The sequence below is a fragment of the Anarrhichthys ocellatus genome, unplaced genomic scaffold (genome assembly GCF_004355925.1).
Source record: "Anarrhichthys ocellatus isolate YVR2014 unplaced genomic scaffold, GSC_Weel_1.0 scaffold1, whole genome shotgun sequence".
NCBI classification, from domain to species: domain Eukaryota; kingdom Metazoa; phylum Chordata; class Actinopteri; order Perciformes; family Anarhichadidae; genus Anarrhichthys; species Anarrhichthys ocellatus.
The window spans coordinates 9,387,303-9,400,990 of record NW_022280031.1 but is presented as its reverse complement, the minus strand read 5'-3'; the positions used below and the strand labels follow the sequence as shown (position 1 = coordinate 9,400,990).

Below are 13,688 nucleotides of genomic sequence, written 5' to 3'. Positions count from 1 at the left end.
ACACACACACACACACACACACACACACACACACACACACACACACAGATATACAGACAGACTAGACACCAGAGCTATTGCAGTGCTATTTGCATTCGTCTCCGTGATGAAAGCCTAATTCTCCCAGTTAAAACATTAGCAGTCATTTACAGTGGGTCACAGCACATGTGCCGCTCATCTCCCCTCCCTCTGGCAGAGAGAAAGGGGGGAGGGGGGCAACTGGAGGCAGAATTTTGTAAAGAAGGAAAAGAAAAAAGTCACAAGACCAAATTTATTTCAGGTGCTACTAAAAGCGTGGATGTCTTCCTATTGTAAATGTTTGAGCATCGTGATCAGTCCGGTTGTGTGTCTGCTGCTGCCTGATGCATGCTGGGATAGGCTATAAACACTGTGTTGTATATCTATATATATACGTGAGCAGGCAAGATGATAAATCAAATCATGAATAAATAAGCAAATTCATTTGTGATGACTCTATGCTACCAGATAAGTGTAGAATGGTGGTGGATGAAGTAAATATTACTGTACAAAATACTACGTACTAAGTAGTCCCTCATCTGGATTTTTATTTCAAAGTATGTATGTATTATTATCAAATGTACTTAAAGTATATAAAGTAAAAGTATTCACAATGCAGAAAAATGCTCTATAATATATTATATCATTGGAGAATTATTACTATACAATTAGTGTTGTAGTTGGTCAAGTCGAGCTAATCTTAACAATTTAATATGCTGTTGGGCAGTTTAATCTATAATAATTTATCACATTTAATAAAATCAGCGAAGAACTTAACGTAAAATAAAGCTGTAAAATAACTGCAGTGGAAAGTATAATATTTAGAGTCGAAATTGAGTAAATTAGTTACATTCCACAACTGGAAGTCCAAATGAAGCATCTGATACGGAGTCTTGATTGCATTTTCTATTCTTATTCTATCTGATTCTATTCCAATGTCTTTATATGTAGGGTCAGTAAACCCCAAAGTAGATATTTATACTAAATGCATCTGGAAAAAGAACTGAAAACAAATGGGACACTGCTATTATGGTAAGTTAAACAGAAAATGAAACCTCTTCTTTAAGTCCTACAAGTCATCATGCAGCACCTCGAAATAACTCGGCACTCATTTCTCCCCCTCTCTCAATCAGCCCTTACTTTTTCTCTCTCTCTCTCTCTCTCTCTCTTGACTCATCCTCATTCACTGTCCCTTTCGTTTCTATGATCAATGACTTCCACTCCTTGACACCGCTGCTCTCCTCATGAAATATAACGGCTTATTAAAGGACATACATCTCTACGGCCCTATTTGACTCACGGAGCTGCTATATAAATACATAAGGCCATGCCGAGCTATATTTAAAGGTCTGCGAGGCCAACGGCAGAAGAAGCAGACACCAGACATTAATAGTTAAAATTCATAAAAGTCAGATGAGGAGGTAAAGATATTCCCATCTCTTAACCCTCTCCGCACCCCTCCCTCCATCATCACCCCATCCCTCCCTCCTTGGTTTAGGGCTATTAGAGAACAGACGGGGTCCCTCCTCACCCCTCCTCCCGCTGCCTCTCTCACTCCTCCTTTGCTCATTCTCTCACTTTCCCTCTCTGGAGGAACTGACACTCAAATTAGCGTGAGGTTTCTGTAGAAATGGGTCAGCACCTACAATGGTGGGATCAGGCCAGGTGTGTGTGTGTGTGTGTGAGGGAGAGAGATGAGGAGGGAGAGGGAGAGAATTGAATGTTTGTGATCATGGGCAGCGTGTGTGTGTCAGCTTTTCATGTGCATCTCTGTAATGAGACAGTATAACAGCTAGATGTGGCTCTGCCGGGCTAAGTGGGGCCGACTCTCCATGTGCGAAGAGGAGGAGGCGAGAGAATTGTTCAGGGCTGAGAGTGAGGAAGAAGGAGAGAATGAGAGCAGTGGGGAAGTGTCTCATAAAGGACAAAAAGAGCCAATAACTGTCAAATCAGTCATATCTTTAGGAGCTGAGCAAAGTCAACGTTAAAACCTGTGTATGTGTTATTGTACTTGTATCATTTCAAGTTTAAGTGCTAAATTTAGAGTTTTCTGCAAAAATTTGGCCAATCCAAAGGTTTCAAATAACACTAAATCCTGCCTGCAAATTTAGTTTCTGTCATTGTGGTCTCAGTCGGCATCTGCTCTGGGTTGGGGGCTTCATCAGTGGGCACAGACCACAGTAACTTTGCAGTCAATTAGATCAGATTTTACCCAGTCAGAGTTGTTTACCATATTTGAGTTTGAGTCAAAACATTTTTGCTTTGATTGAATCAGCTTTCAACCAGTCTGAGCTGCGGTTGAAACGTTCACTTTTTTAAATTCAGGGCTGTTGGTTTTCGCCATCATCTAAACAGTTTGCTAATTGGTCTGTTCTCCTTACTAAACTGACGGAAGGATGAAGCACAAGGGAGGGTGTATTACATCATAAGCTTTTACCTTCCATGTGGCTGTGTTCCTCCTGAAATAGGCAAACTTGCGTGTAAACCAGTTGTAGATCTCATTGAGAGTCAACTGTCTGTCTGGGGACTCCAGAATGGCCTGAGGAAGAGGAGAGAAGATACAACAGGATTTAGAGGAGGAGAACACAGATGGAGAGAAGAGAAGGTGCAACTGGATCATTGGAGAGACTTACATGACGTATAAGAGAGGCGTAGGTGAAGGGAGGCCTGACATCTGCGTTCTTGTAGAACTCACAGTTCTGAGCCAGCTCTGAAAGAAGAGGCATGACAGTTTCAAATGAACTGATGTGTGTTGTGTAACACATTGTAAAATGTGTAAAACTTTAAACAAAATGTTTGATATTATTCTCTATTTTAGTATTAAGCACATTATAATGGTAAAGCATGAGCATAGCTTTGTAAGGATGCTACATTTTCTTTTACTAATATTCTTCTTTAGAAGCCAATGATATATTCCTTAATTTTGACTTCATTCTAAGCCACATATGCTAAAAATATATTGATACCTGAAATTACCTGAAACTAAAATTTTCTACTGAAAGAACGTCAAGAGACGGCGACTCTTTAAACCATGAATAAAAGTGATTTCTGAGGCTATATTTTGTTGCTGTTGCAGGGAAAGCACATGACAACTAAAGCAGTCATCAACATTGGATAAAAAAAACAAATACAATGTGAATCAATTATAAATCAATAATTATATAATGCATTATAATAATAAAATAAAAAGGCAGGCACTGAGTTTCTGTTTCAGTCTACCTGAGGCGATGGGGGTGCAGTACTTGTCGGAGTTGCGCCGACGTATGGGCCCAACACCGTGCGTGTGGGAGTGGGAGTGTGTGTGCAGGCTGGAGGAGCTGATGACTGAGGGACCCTGGCGCATTGGGGTGATGGGGGTGGCAGCTGAGGTGGGGGGGTGAGGAAGACCCTCTGGGTACATATCGCTGTCCCGCTTTAACAGAGAGCCACTGGAAGCCAGGTTCAGCTAAAGAGACACACAGCACAGATACATTGTGGTGAATTCTTCATGGCTTTTCTATCTATTAAATCAATTGGAAATGATTCAATTCAATTAAATGGCTTTATTTTAAAATACAGGTGAAAAATGATTACATCTCAGTAAAATATCCCTTACTGCACCTCAGTTTAATATTGTCTAATGATGTCTACAGTGTGAACCATTTACATACAGGTGAGAAACTTTACTTTGGAAATAAAACATATAAAGGTAAACATATTTTATAAAGGTAAATATACTTTAGCTGGGCTTATCCATTATTAACATAAAAACAATAGTTTCTCTACTGAGAGTGGAGAATTGATTTCGTGCTGGGATTTTCTGTATGAATAATACTTCTTTCATGTCAACATCTTTTGACTGAGTGCTGCTGCTGTTTACAGAGAAGCATCACCTCCACAGGACAGGGTGAGGGTCTGGTGATGTCAATGTATTAGATACTTGTGTGTCATACACATAAAGTAACAAGTCTCTTCCAGGAAATTGTCTCTTAACAGTTTTGTCTACTAGTTGTGTCAGAATAAACATTTTACCTATAGCAATAGGGCGCTACATATCCAGGGATGGCTACTATTGTAAAGTCACATTACATAAACAAATTAAAGGAAAAAAAAAACACTCCCTATGAATTTGTGTCCCGACAATTTACCAAATGCATTCTTGCACAGAACCCCACTCACACACACAGCATGCTCATATACTGCATTTATACACACAGCGCTGGCTGCAATTAACCCTGCGTTTACAAATACAAAACCACAAGACAGCATGTTTGTAAGAAGGGAACACACACATGCACTCTGCGGTGGCCAAGTCTTCACGGACCAATACGGCCCAATTAGGCAGAGCCTTGCACAAATACAGAAACACACACACGCACGCACACACAACACACAGAGCCAGTACACCCAGTCTCTCTGGGACAGCCGTTGCAGGGCTGCTAGTTTAGGACTAATTAAAACCAGTGTGTGTATGTGTGTTGTCTAAATGTATGTAAAATGTGTAAATCGCCTTCTCTCTACTCTGCCCCCTCTTTGCCATTTAAGTAGACTGGAGAAGGCGGGGCTGTTTAACAGGTACTTCATTAACGCTGCAACCCTGCCACATCACCACGGCAACAGTCGAACCCTGTTAATTGAGGCCAAGCTTTGTTTCCATTCCTGACGCTCCTCCCCCGCCCCTCCTCCTCCAATCCCTGACCCCGAGGCTCGTCTCCGGTGGTGACAGAACACGCCTCTTCCTGATTTCCCATTAGATGTTAATAGCAGCTGATCCCCCAGCGATCAACGCATCATCCAGACAGACAAGAACACACAAACACACCGCCACTCGGCTGCACCCATTTATATCCCCTCAAATTAAGACACTCTGCCTCTAATTGACAATTAATTTCAACATCTTCATATTTTAATAAGACTCCTCGTCAATCTGAATAATGAAATATTCATTAGATACCTAATAACAACCTCACCAACCAGTGTGGACGCACAGACACAGACACATACACACATCACATCAAAATGTTAACCCCTTTAGTGGGAACACACTGAAAATACTGTGAGACCACTTTGTCTCTCTCTCTCTCTCTCTCTCTCTCTCTCTCTCTCTCTCTCTCTCTCCGAAAAGCTGAAAAATGAATACTGAATGAATACAATACTGTTCAACACGGACACGCTGCGAATATCTGATTTTATGACTTTCTCTTTGGAATAAGAACATTATGAAGTTTTCTGGGAAATGAAATGCACGGTATCATGAGAAGTTCAAGACAGTGAAAGAGAGACAGAAGCAAGCAAGAAAGACAGAAAGAAGTGTTGAAAAGAACAACACAGACAGAAAGTAGTCCCTATGACTTCTAAATAACACATCAACCCTCACTGGTCAATAGGGGGCGTAGATACCAAGCTAGACAGTAAGAGAGGAACTTGAAATCCCAAGAAGGTTTAGGGATAGTGAAACTGTGCATTTAAGAGGTTTGGGGTGAGAGGATGGAAGAAAAGGTCATGTAATCTGGGTTTCGGGGTGCCAGTGTGTACTCACAGGTTGGTTAAAAGGCTTTGGCTCTGAGGGGCGCATGTGCAGGTGGGTCATCATGGCCTGGAGTCGCTCGCTCTCTTTCGCTAGCTGTGAAACACACAAGGGTTGTTATCACCATGAAAAACACTTTACCTCATTTCACAGCGCTTAGATTGATATAATGCGGTATTGACACTGAATTACAATTACAATTACACCTCAGGCAGAGGGATGAATATGAAAGTCAGCCACCTCAGCACCCGGAGCTCTCTCACACACTTACACTAGCCTGCAGACACACTCGTCCCCGTTTGACATTGTTAACTGCCTTTTAATGGGAGCTGCTACAGCCTGTGGAAACGCTGCATCCTGCGTGTGTTTGTGCACGAGTACAGGCGTACAGACGTGTAGCCTTCAGAAACAACAGATCAACTCTAAGATAGATAGCGCCATTAACATACTCACACACTGCAGAGATGTGCAAATATGAGACATTTACACAGTGACTGTGCTGTTGTGTGTGTATGTGCTGTTGGAGGGTAGAGTGGCGGGCTGCCTGTGCACTGCTGAGGGATGAAGTGACATGTCAGAGAGACAGCCGTCCTGATGTGATGTGACACCAGCTGCCTCTCTGTCACTTTGTGTTCCCTGGCGGTGGCTTCAGGGGCTCAGCTAAACGCTGTTTACCACCACCACCAAACACAATGCCAACCCTAATGCTGGACAGCACGCACACACACAAACGCAGTGATGTGAACGGCTTATTCTGAAGTGTTTCGGAAACTATGTCAAGACGTGAGTGAAGAGGCAGCCGTTGTACTTTCACTTTTCTTACGTAGAGCATTTCACTTCTTGTCCAGTGTTGGTATTTTGCTTTTGCTGGAGCATTCAGATGTTTCAAGAGCATTGCGTGTATGAACCACTTTGAGAACAAGAGAGGCCATGCAGCCCGGTCCTCCACTTTCTAGCTCATGTCTCTCTCTCTCTCTCTCTCTCTCTCTCTCTCTCTCTCTCTTCTCTCTCTCTCCCTCCTCCCCTCTCAGCCTCACTCTCTCTTTTGCTGGTGACCAGAGCAGCTTTATAATTGGAACAGCGATGGCAGCTTCCCTGCCGACTGATCCTTTTAAATTACAAGCTCCACTGCTCTCCATAAACTCTGCCCTGACTCAGACACGTTACTGCCATTGAATGGCTGAAACAGTCTTCATAACTTTGTGAGCGGATGAAAATGAAGTGCGTGCATGAGACTCACCTGAATCTCCAGTTGCTGAACCACCTGCATCTGGACTCGGCACTGGGCAGTGCTGCGGTCATCTAGGGCGTGCTCATTGTTCAAGTGCCTAGAAGTGAAGAGGAAATGCAAGAGTGCAAATTGATATCTACAAATAAAAAAAGATCAAAACACTGATAGTTCCAACTCAACATAATCAATTCACAGGTGCTGAATAATGAAGTAACAAAACCCAGCTCTTTGACTTTTATTGAAACTGAGTTGTGAGCTGTTTCAGCGCTCGAAAATTAAATCATAATCTTGAAGGTTTATTTTGTCTAGTGAAGAACGCAGCAGCTGTGTTTTGTGTGTGTACACTTCATTGGTGCTCAGTGAGCCATGATCCAAGACAACCACCTGGATATGAGCTCATGTGTTATCGCACAAAGCCTTATCTTAAGACTTTCTGTGAGCTAAACTTCACTCCACTTATTAACACTGGTGCGTGTGTGTGTGTGTGTGCGTGCATGGATGTGTGAATGGTGGCGCTGTTTGTTTCCTCCAATGTGGGAGGACCCGAGACCTTCTGATCTTTCCCAGACCAATCCCCCCTGTCTCCCTTCCTCCATCCCTTTCTCTCTGCTCTGTCATCGCCAAGGTTATTCACAGGTTGCTGCTGCCTGTGCGATGTGTGTGTGTGTGTGTGAGAGAGAGAGTGAGTGTGTGTTGAGTATGTGTGCTCGGTATTTGCTGGTGTATTAGAGTGAGTTATATCCTGTGGCTTTAAGTTAAAATTCACTTTTCTGACTTGTTTATTGTGAAAAGTAGATTAGTAGCGATGTGTGTCGGTGTGGTGTATGGTTATTTGAATGTGTGTGTCTTTAACAAAGCACAAAGTTAGGCAATAACAGGCGAAGACTGGAAATGAAACAAAAACAATGATGTCATGGCATGGCTAATCCTGTCAGATAGACGGCTCAACACAAGTGCACGATAATAATAACAAAAACATGATCTCACCCCTCTCTCTCTCTCTCTCTTTCTTTCTTTCTTTCTTTCACTCTCTGTTAAGCTCTCTCGCCCTCGCCCGCACTTCTGTCCACTCTCCCCTTCCCACTCGTCTTCTCTCGCAACTCCCCAAATGCCTCTGATTCACACTCATTCCAACCAAATCTGCCCCCTAAAACCCTCCCCTCTCTCTATAGCCGGGCCATAAACAGTAGCAGTTTTTTTTTTTTCTCGATGTGTCCCGACAATGAGGCTCTGTTTACTCCTCTGAGTGCTGGCAGACAAGGCTTTAACCCACATTACACCCAGCTCCACCGACCACAGCCAGAGTATTATACCAGAGGACGGGGAGGGAGGGGAGGTGGGAAGAGAGAAGAGGAGAGAAGAAAGGCCTGAAATAGTGGAGTGTCTCCGTCCTCTGTTCTTCTGCTCTACCCGTTTCCCTCCTGGGGCGATGACTAAGGCTGGCTAGAAGGGAGCGCAGCGCACTGTCGGACTGACGGCGTTATCTGTCACTGCCTCTATTTTTTTCCATCTGCCTCTCTCTCTTACTCACACACACACACACACACACACACTCTCTTTTACTCTATCTCTCTTTCTCCTTCCATCTGCCCCGGGGCTACGTGAAATGAGACACCAAACAACAGCTTTCCTCTCCAAACTTTCCCAGCCTGCCTGCACGCTTTGATCTCACTGTCCGATGGCATCACAATCACCACGCACACTTCTATGACTATGTGTGTGTGTGTGTGCATGAGTACATATTTCATCACCGCGGCTTATTAATATCTCCATTGCTTAAACAACTAAGAGTTGCACACCGATAATGAGAGTGTGAGTTTGTTTAGGGCTTCATTAAAAGGCTTGTGAAGCCTTCATTAGCAGCCATAGTGCCACAGGGAAGTCCGTTGTACTTTGTGCGACAGAGGAGGAGATGGCAGAATGTCAAGGCCAGCGACTGCACTGACATCCCGCAGTGACTCCAAACTAGCAAGTAGCATGATGGAGGCAGAGTGGGAATGAGTGTCTTTACTTTTGTTGTGGAAACAAAAAGAGGTGCAAGCGGATGAGCTAATTAAAAGTAATTTTCTATTTAAAAAACAGAAACAATGCTTCTGATCCTTCTGAGGAAAAGCATATAAAACACAAACAAACACACAGACAAAAAACACCAACAAAATTAAAGAAAAAAGAAATACTAACACAGGAACAAAGAAGAAGAGGATAGTGTTTTAGGAGCCCAAAGAATTCCTCGAAAAAATGAGAATTTACACACACGTTGAGTTTAATTGTGTACCTGTGTGTGTGTGTGTGTGTGTATGCATGAATGTGCCTCCGAGCAAATGTGATGTAACAGATTGCAACTGATGAATTAGTGAGCCAATGCGAAACGCCACTGATGTTCATGACTGACACTCCACATTTAGCACAAACCATAGCTTCACTTTGCTCTGCTTCATCTTTTCTTTATGCTTTATCTATTTTCTACAATGCTACTAGGGACCAGCGGTTGTTGAGCTTTTTTAAAAACAGGTGTGATTCTTACCAATTAGTGATGAAATTTAAGGGAAGTTTCTAATTTGGTCTTAAACCAGGTTTGTGATCAAAGAGAGAAAGTAAGAAAATGTTGCTAATCTTTTTGAAACTAAAGAAGTTCTGGAATCATTGTCCTTCTCCAATGCAACTATAGACACATCCAAGAACCCTTAAAGACTGAGTGAAATGAAAAAATGTTTCCCAGTTTTAATCCTGTGTTAATTGTTCATTAATCTCTTAATATAGGCCAAATATATGTAATGTATTTCAAATGTTTCATGACTCATCCTTCACTCAGGGGCATTTACAGAAACTCATCCAATCAAATGACTCTTTGGGTTTCTAGCTGCCCACACCTATCATATAAAACCCCACTTCACCTTCTGTGGGTCGTATGTAGCAAACAGAGCAATATGGAGAGAGAAGGGAAGAGATGTGTGTTTGGATATCAAACTTTGTTTTGATTTCCAAAACAATTTAGCTGAGGTCTTATTCATTCACGATTAACTTTGCAGATTTTCAACGGGCTCTATGTAACTGCCCTTTTGGGTGGCGGACTTACTTGATGAACTGTCCCATGTCCTCACACAGTGCTTCACAGCCAGGCCACTTGCACTCTCCATGGCCGTAGAGAGGATGGGAGCCGGCATGCTCCTCATGACTGTGTGGCGGGAAAGGCACAAAAAAAAGAGTGAGGTAGTAAAACAGATATTACATTTTTCATATGTTGTTATGTACATGAAATGTACAGCACGTGAAAGAATTCACTTTCTCATAATGAGAAGCAAAGCCTTAATATGCCACACTCTCACACGCAAATGCAAAAGTAACTAGCAGCAGAAGCATCAAGAGAGCCATCTGAGTCTGGTTAACAGTCGTTCGTTTGTACAGTTCTCGAAGCCAAGTGCAGAGAGAGGAGGATAGAGCAGAGTGGGGTCAGTTACAGAAGCCAGGCAAATACGGGAATTGATCCAGCAACCTCAGAGGCAAATTCTTAAGTCCATGACCTGTCTGTTTCTGTCCTTGGCGTATGTGTTGTGCGCGTGTTAGTGTGTGTTCTTATGTTTCAGGAGTTGACACAGAGTCGGCACAGGACCAACCAGCCATGACTGATTGGCGGCGGCTGCCGTCATGTGCTGGTTGTTCTTTTGTGGTGAGCTTACGTGTGTGTGCACGTGTGTGTTTGTAAGTGTGCATCTGCGCATATTCATGAGCGTTTGTGTGTTTGTATGTGTGTGTGGCAATGAAAGACTAGGCCAGGATTGGTTTGGGCCCAGGGTAAAATAACTGTGACCGTGCATGCATGCTTGTGTGTGTGTGGCAGGTCCAGTAGCAGATGTGGTTCAGACCTGGAACTTCGCCGGCGACTGCTGTCTCCCCATATATTTACATGACTGTCTGTGTGTGCGTGTGTGTGTGCACGTGCGTGTGGGGACTGGGATGGGGATTCTCCCAAATCAACATCAGAAGGTTGTCTAACAAAAACCATTTGTCTCGCAGATGGAAACATGTCTCTCTCCCTCTCCCTTTGCCTTTACGGCTCTTCCTGATCATATGTGCTGGCTGAGGTTGGAGCTCGTGTGCGTACGTGTGTGCGTACGTGTGTGTGTGTGTGTGTGTGTGTGTGTGTGCTGGCTGTGGTTGAGTCAACTCAGAAGCAGCTCGGACAACAGACATGACAAACTGCTGGAAACCACATTCTCCTCCACATCAGCCATGCATTAGCTTAGCAGGCTAACACACTAATGCGAGGTCCCCTCTTTCTGTCTACTAAAGCCACTCCGCTAATAGAAGTTCTTATAATTGATACTTACACCCACACTGACCCCCTCCAAAATGAGGTCAGAGGTCAATGCTCCTGAAGCAAACACTGAATCAGTGCCACAGTGACACTGCAGACCACCCTCCAGTAGTGTGTCTTTCTGTCTTTGTCTTGTCCACTCATGTGTGTGTGTGTGGATGTGCTACTCACTGGCTGCTGGGGGGTTGGCCGCCTTTGGGGTAATAGGGGACATGGTCATCTCCGCTGTCTGCCTTGGTGAAGCTGGATATCCACTCAAACAGTCTGGCTCTTAAAGACAAAGACAAGCCCATGAGCAGTGAACAAAAGCCATGGAACAACACAGCCCTCATACGTGTGGTACAAGTAGTCCTTAAACATGCACCCCCAAAATGTCAACATGTTAACAATGAATTTATGTCCACAGCAATTTCAGATCTAAAAATATATATGACTAACAAATAATTCCCCAGATGGCCTGCCTCCACCATCCTCTCCTCTATACTACACTTGCATGTGGTTGACAGCATACTGGCAGAACAGACTGAACCCAACACACCTCCTATCAAATGAGCTGAGAGACATTTGCACCCTGGTGATGTGTGACATGCTGCGTGTGCATGTTTTGTGTTTACGTGCTTAGGTATCAAGGAACAGCTAAAAGCTAAAAGTTAAATGCCAGAAAATGACATGGCAAGAGTGTGTGAATTAGAAAGATTGCAGGTCACAGAGAGGACAGACGTTTGTTGATGTTTTAAGCCTTTCGACATACTGCACATCACTGTACCTGTCTCTCTTTGGGGTGTGGCTCTGTCCGTTGATCAAGCTGTGCAGTGGGATGTGAGCGCTGGCAGCTTTGGGGAAGGCTGAGGTAGAATTGGAGCTGTTGGTGCTCAAGTCCAGGCCCTCGGCCTGTTTCAGGGCATCCTCACTGCTCTGCACCCCCGACACTTCCTTCCACAGCTGCTGGAGGTCTGACGGACACATCGCTGCAGAGAAGGAACGCACAGTTAACTTGGCAACCTTACTTAGTTGCTCAATTTCACATGTTCCGTGCAAATATGATAATAGGATATTTAGGTTAAGTCAAGCTAATTTAAACATGAAGAAATATCAGACAATAAGACAATAATACCCACCTACAGACACACTGTATATGAATGTGGGTCAAAGAGCTGCGACTAACAATCATAAACACACATGCAACTAGTCCTCTGGGAGTAGTTAAAGAGATAAATAGGACTAAAACCGACAAGAGGGTAATTTCTGCGAGTTTTTGTTTTATTTCCAGATATCCACTATTCCTCAGCTATTTCTTAATCTCTGTTAGCAATTGCTACTGTCTACCAGCACCACTGCTCCTGTCACTACCACTGTTTGTCTCAACAGGGTGGGTGCACACTTTGAGTTCTTTCTAGTCGCTGCTTTGTTATTTCTGCTCCAATTTCACAGTGAGAGAGACGCCTAAAATGCCACAGCCTACTCCAATGGATCTTACCGTGCACGTCTGCACGCACGCACACATGCAGCCACACACATCTGCACATACACACACACACATGCACAGACCTCGCAGCAATCCAAATATTATGTCTGCTTTGTCTGCATTCTTCTGTGGACCCGCCAAAACAAAAGTTCTCACTCTGGAGGAATGAGGCAGTGTGTGCATAGATTTCTTTACGTGTGTGTGTGTGTGTGTGTGTATTATCCAAGAAACCTGACCGACCTGTGGACACGCCCAGGGAGTGAAAGTGTAAAGTAGTAATTACTAAATTACTAAAGTAGTAATCAAAAATACAAGGAGAAATTCTGAGGATATGTTCCGCATTCTGGTGAAAGTCAGCTGTTTACTGCTGAGTACAAAGCAAGTAAAGCTGAAATTGTAGCCAAGAGCAGAACAAATTTGTAAACAACAAAATCCTGACTTTGTGTGCATTCGAGTGAATGCATGTACTCACAACTTCCCCCAGCTAGTGTTAAAACGTGGATGCGAGTGCTTTTGCTAACTGTTTAACGTACACAGCCACATCTGGCTGCTGGGATCATATTTCTTTCGCATTGATGTCTGTAGACATGACACATGCTAGGAAGCAGCCTTAAGTTACTAAGAAGGTGGGGTCTAACAGGATGAAGTCAAATCTAATGGATTTTTTTTTCTTCATATGAGAGTGAAGAAAGTTCCCGAAACACACAAACACATGCTCAATGATTGGTCTGTGCTTAGAAAAAAGCAGTTTGATTCTCAAACAAAGTGGTTTAGTGCTCTCTGTTTTTTTTGCCATGAACTTAATAGGTTGGCTGTCATGAGATTCTACAAAGTGCCTCCATCTTACTGCAGTAAGAGAAATAAACAAAAAACCACAGCAGGATCCCCCCCTCAGGGCACCCCCCACCAACTACCCACCGGACACAACGACCCTTTGAGGCGGGGCAATAATGTGTGCAGTTGTGTGTGTAGGTGCGAGTGTTTATGCATGTGTGTTTGTGTGTTTGTGTGGCATGGCTGGTCAGAGGAATGCTCTGGCTCACGCCTGGCTGAGCCGTCACAATGGACCGGCTCTTTCACACTGCAGGGAAATTCCACTCTGATACGGAGGGAGAGAGAGAGAGAGAGAGAGAGAGAGAGAGAGAGAGAGAGA

At 43.7% G+C, this 13,688-nt stretch overlaps 1 protein-coding gene across 1 annotated transcript in view; it reads right to left on the bottom strand.

Annotated features, from left to right (window-relative positions):
- foxp4 (forkhead box P4) overlaps nt 1-13,688 on the bottom strand; it is an 85,220-nt gene that overhangs the window by 9,051 nt on the left and 62,481 nt on the right. The window contains 8 exon segments of the mRNA XM_031848473.1: nt 2,456-2,557; nt 2,652-2,728; nt 3,238-3,463; nt 5,537-5,620; nt 6,765-6,852; nt 9,832-9,930; nt 11,242-11,340; nt 11,837-12,038. Of these exon segments, the coding sequence (XP_031704333.1) occupies nt 2,456-2,557; nt 2,652-2,728; nt 3,238-3,463; nt 5,537-5,620; nt 6,765-6,852; nt 9,832-9,930; nt 11,242-11,340; nt 11,837-12,038 (977 nt within the window).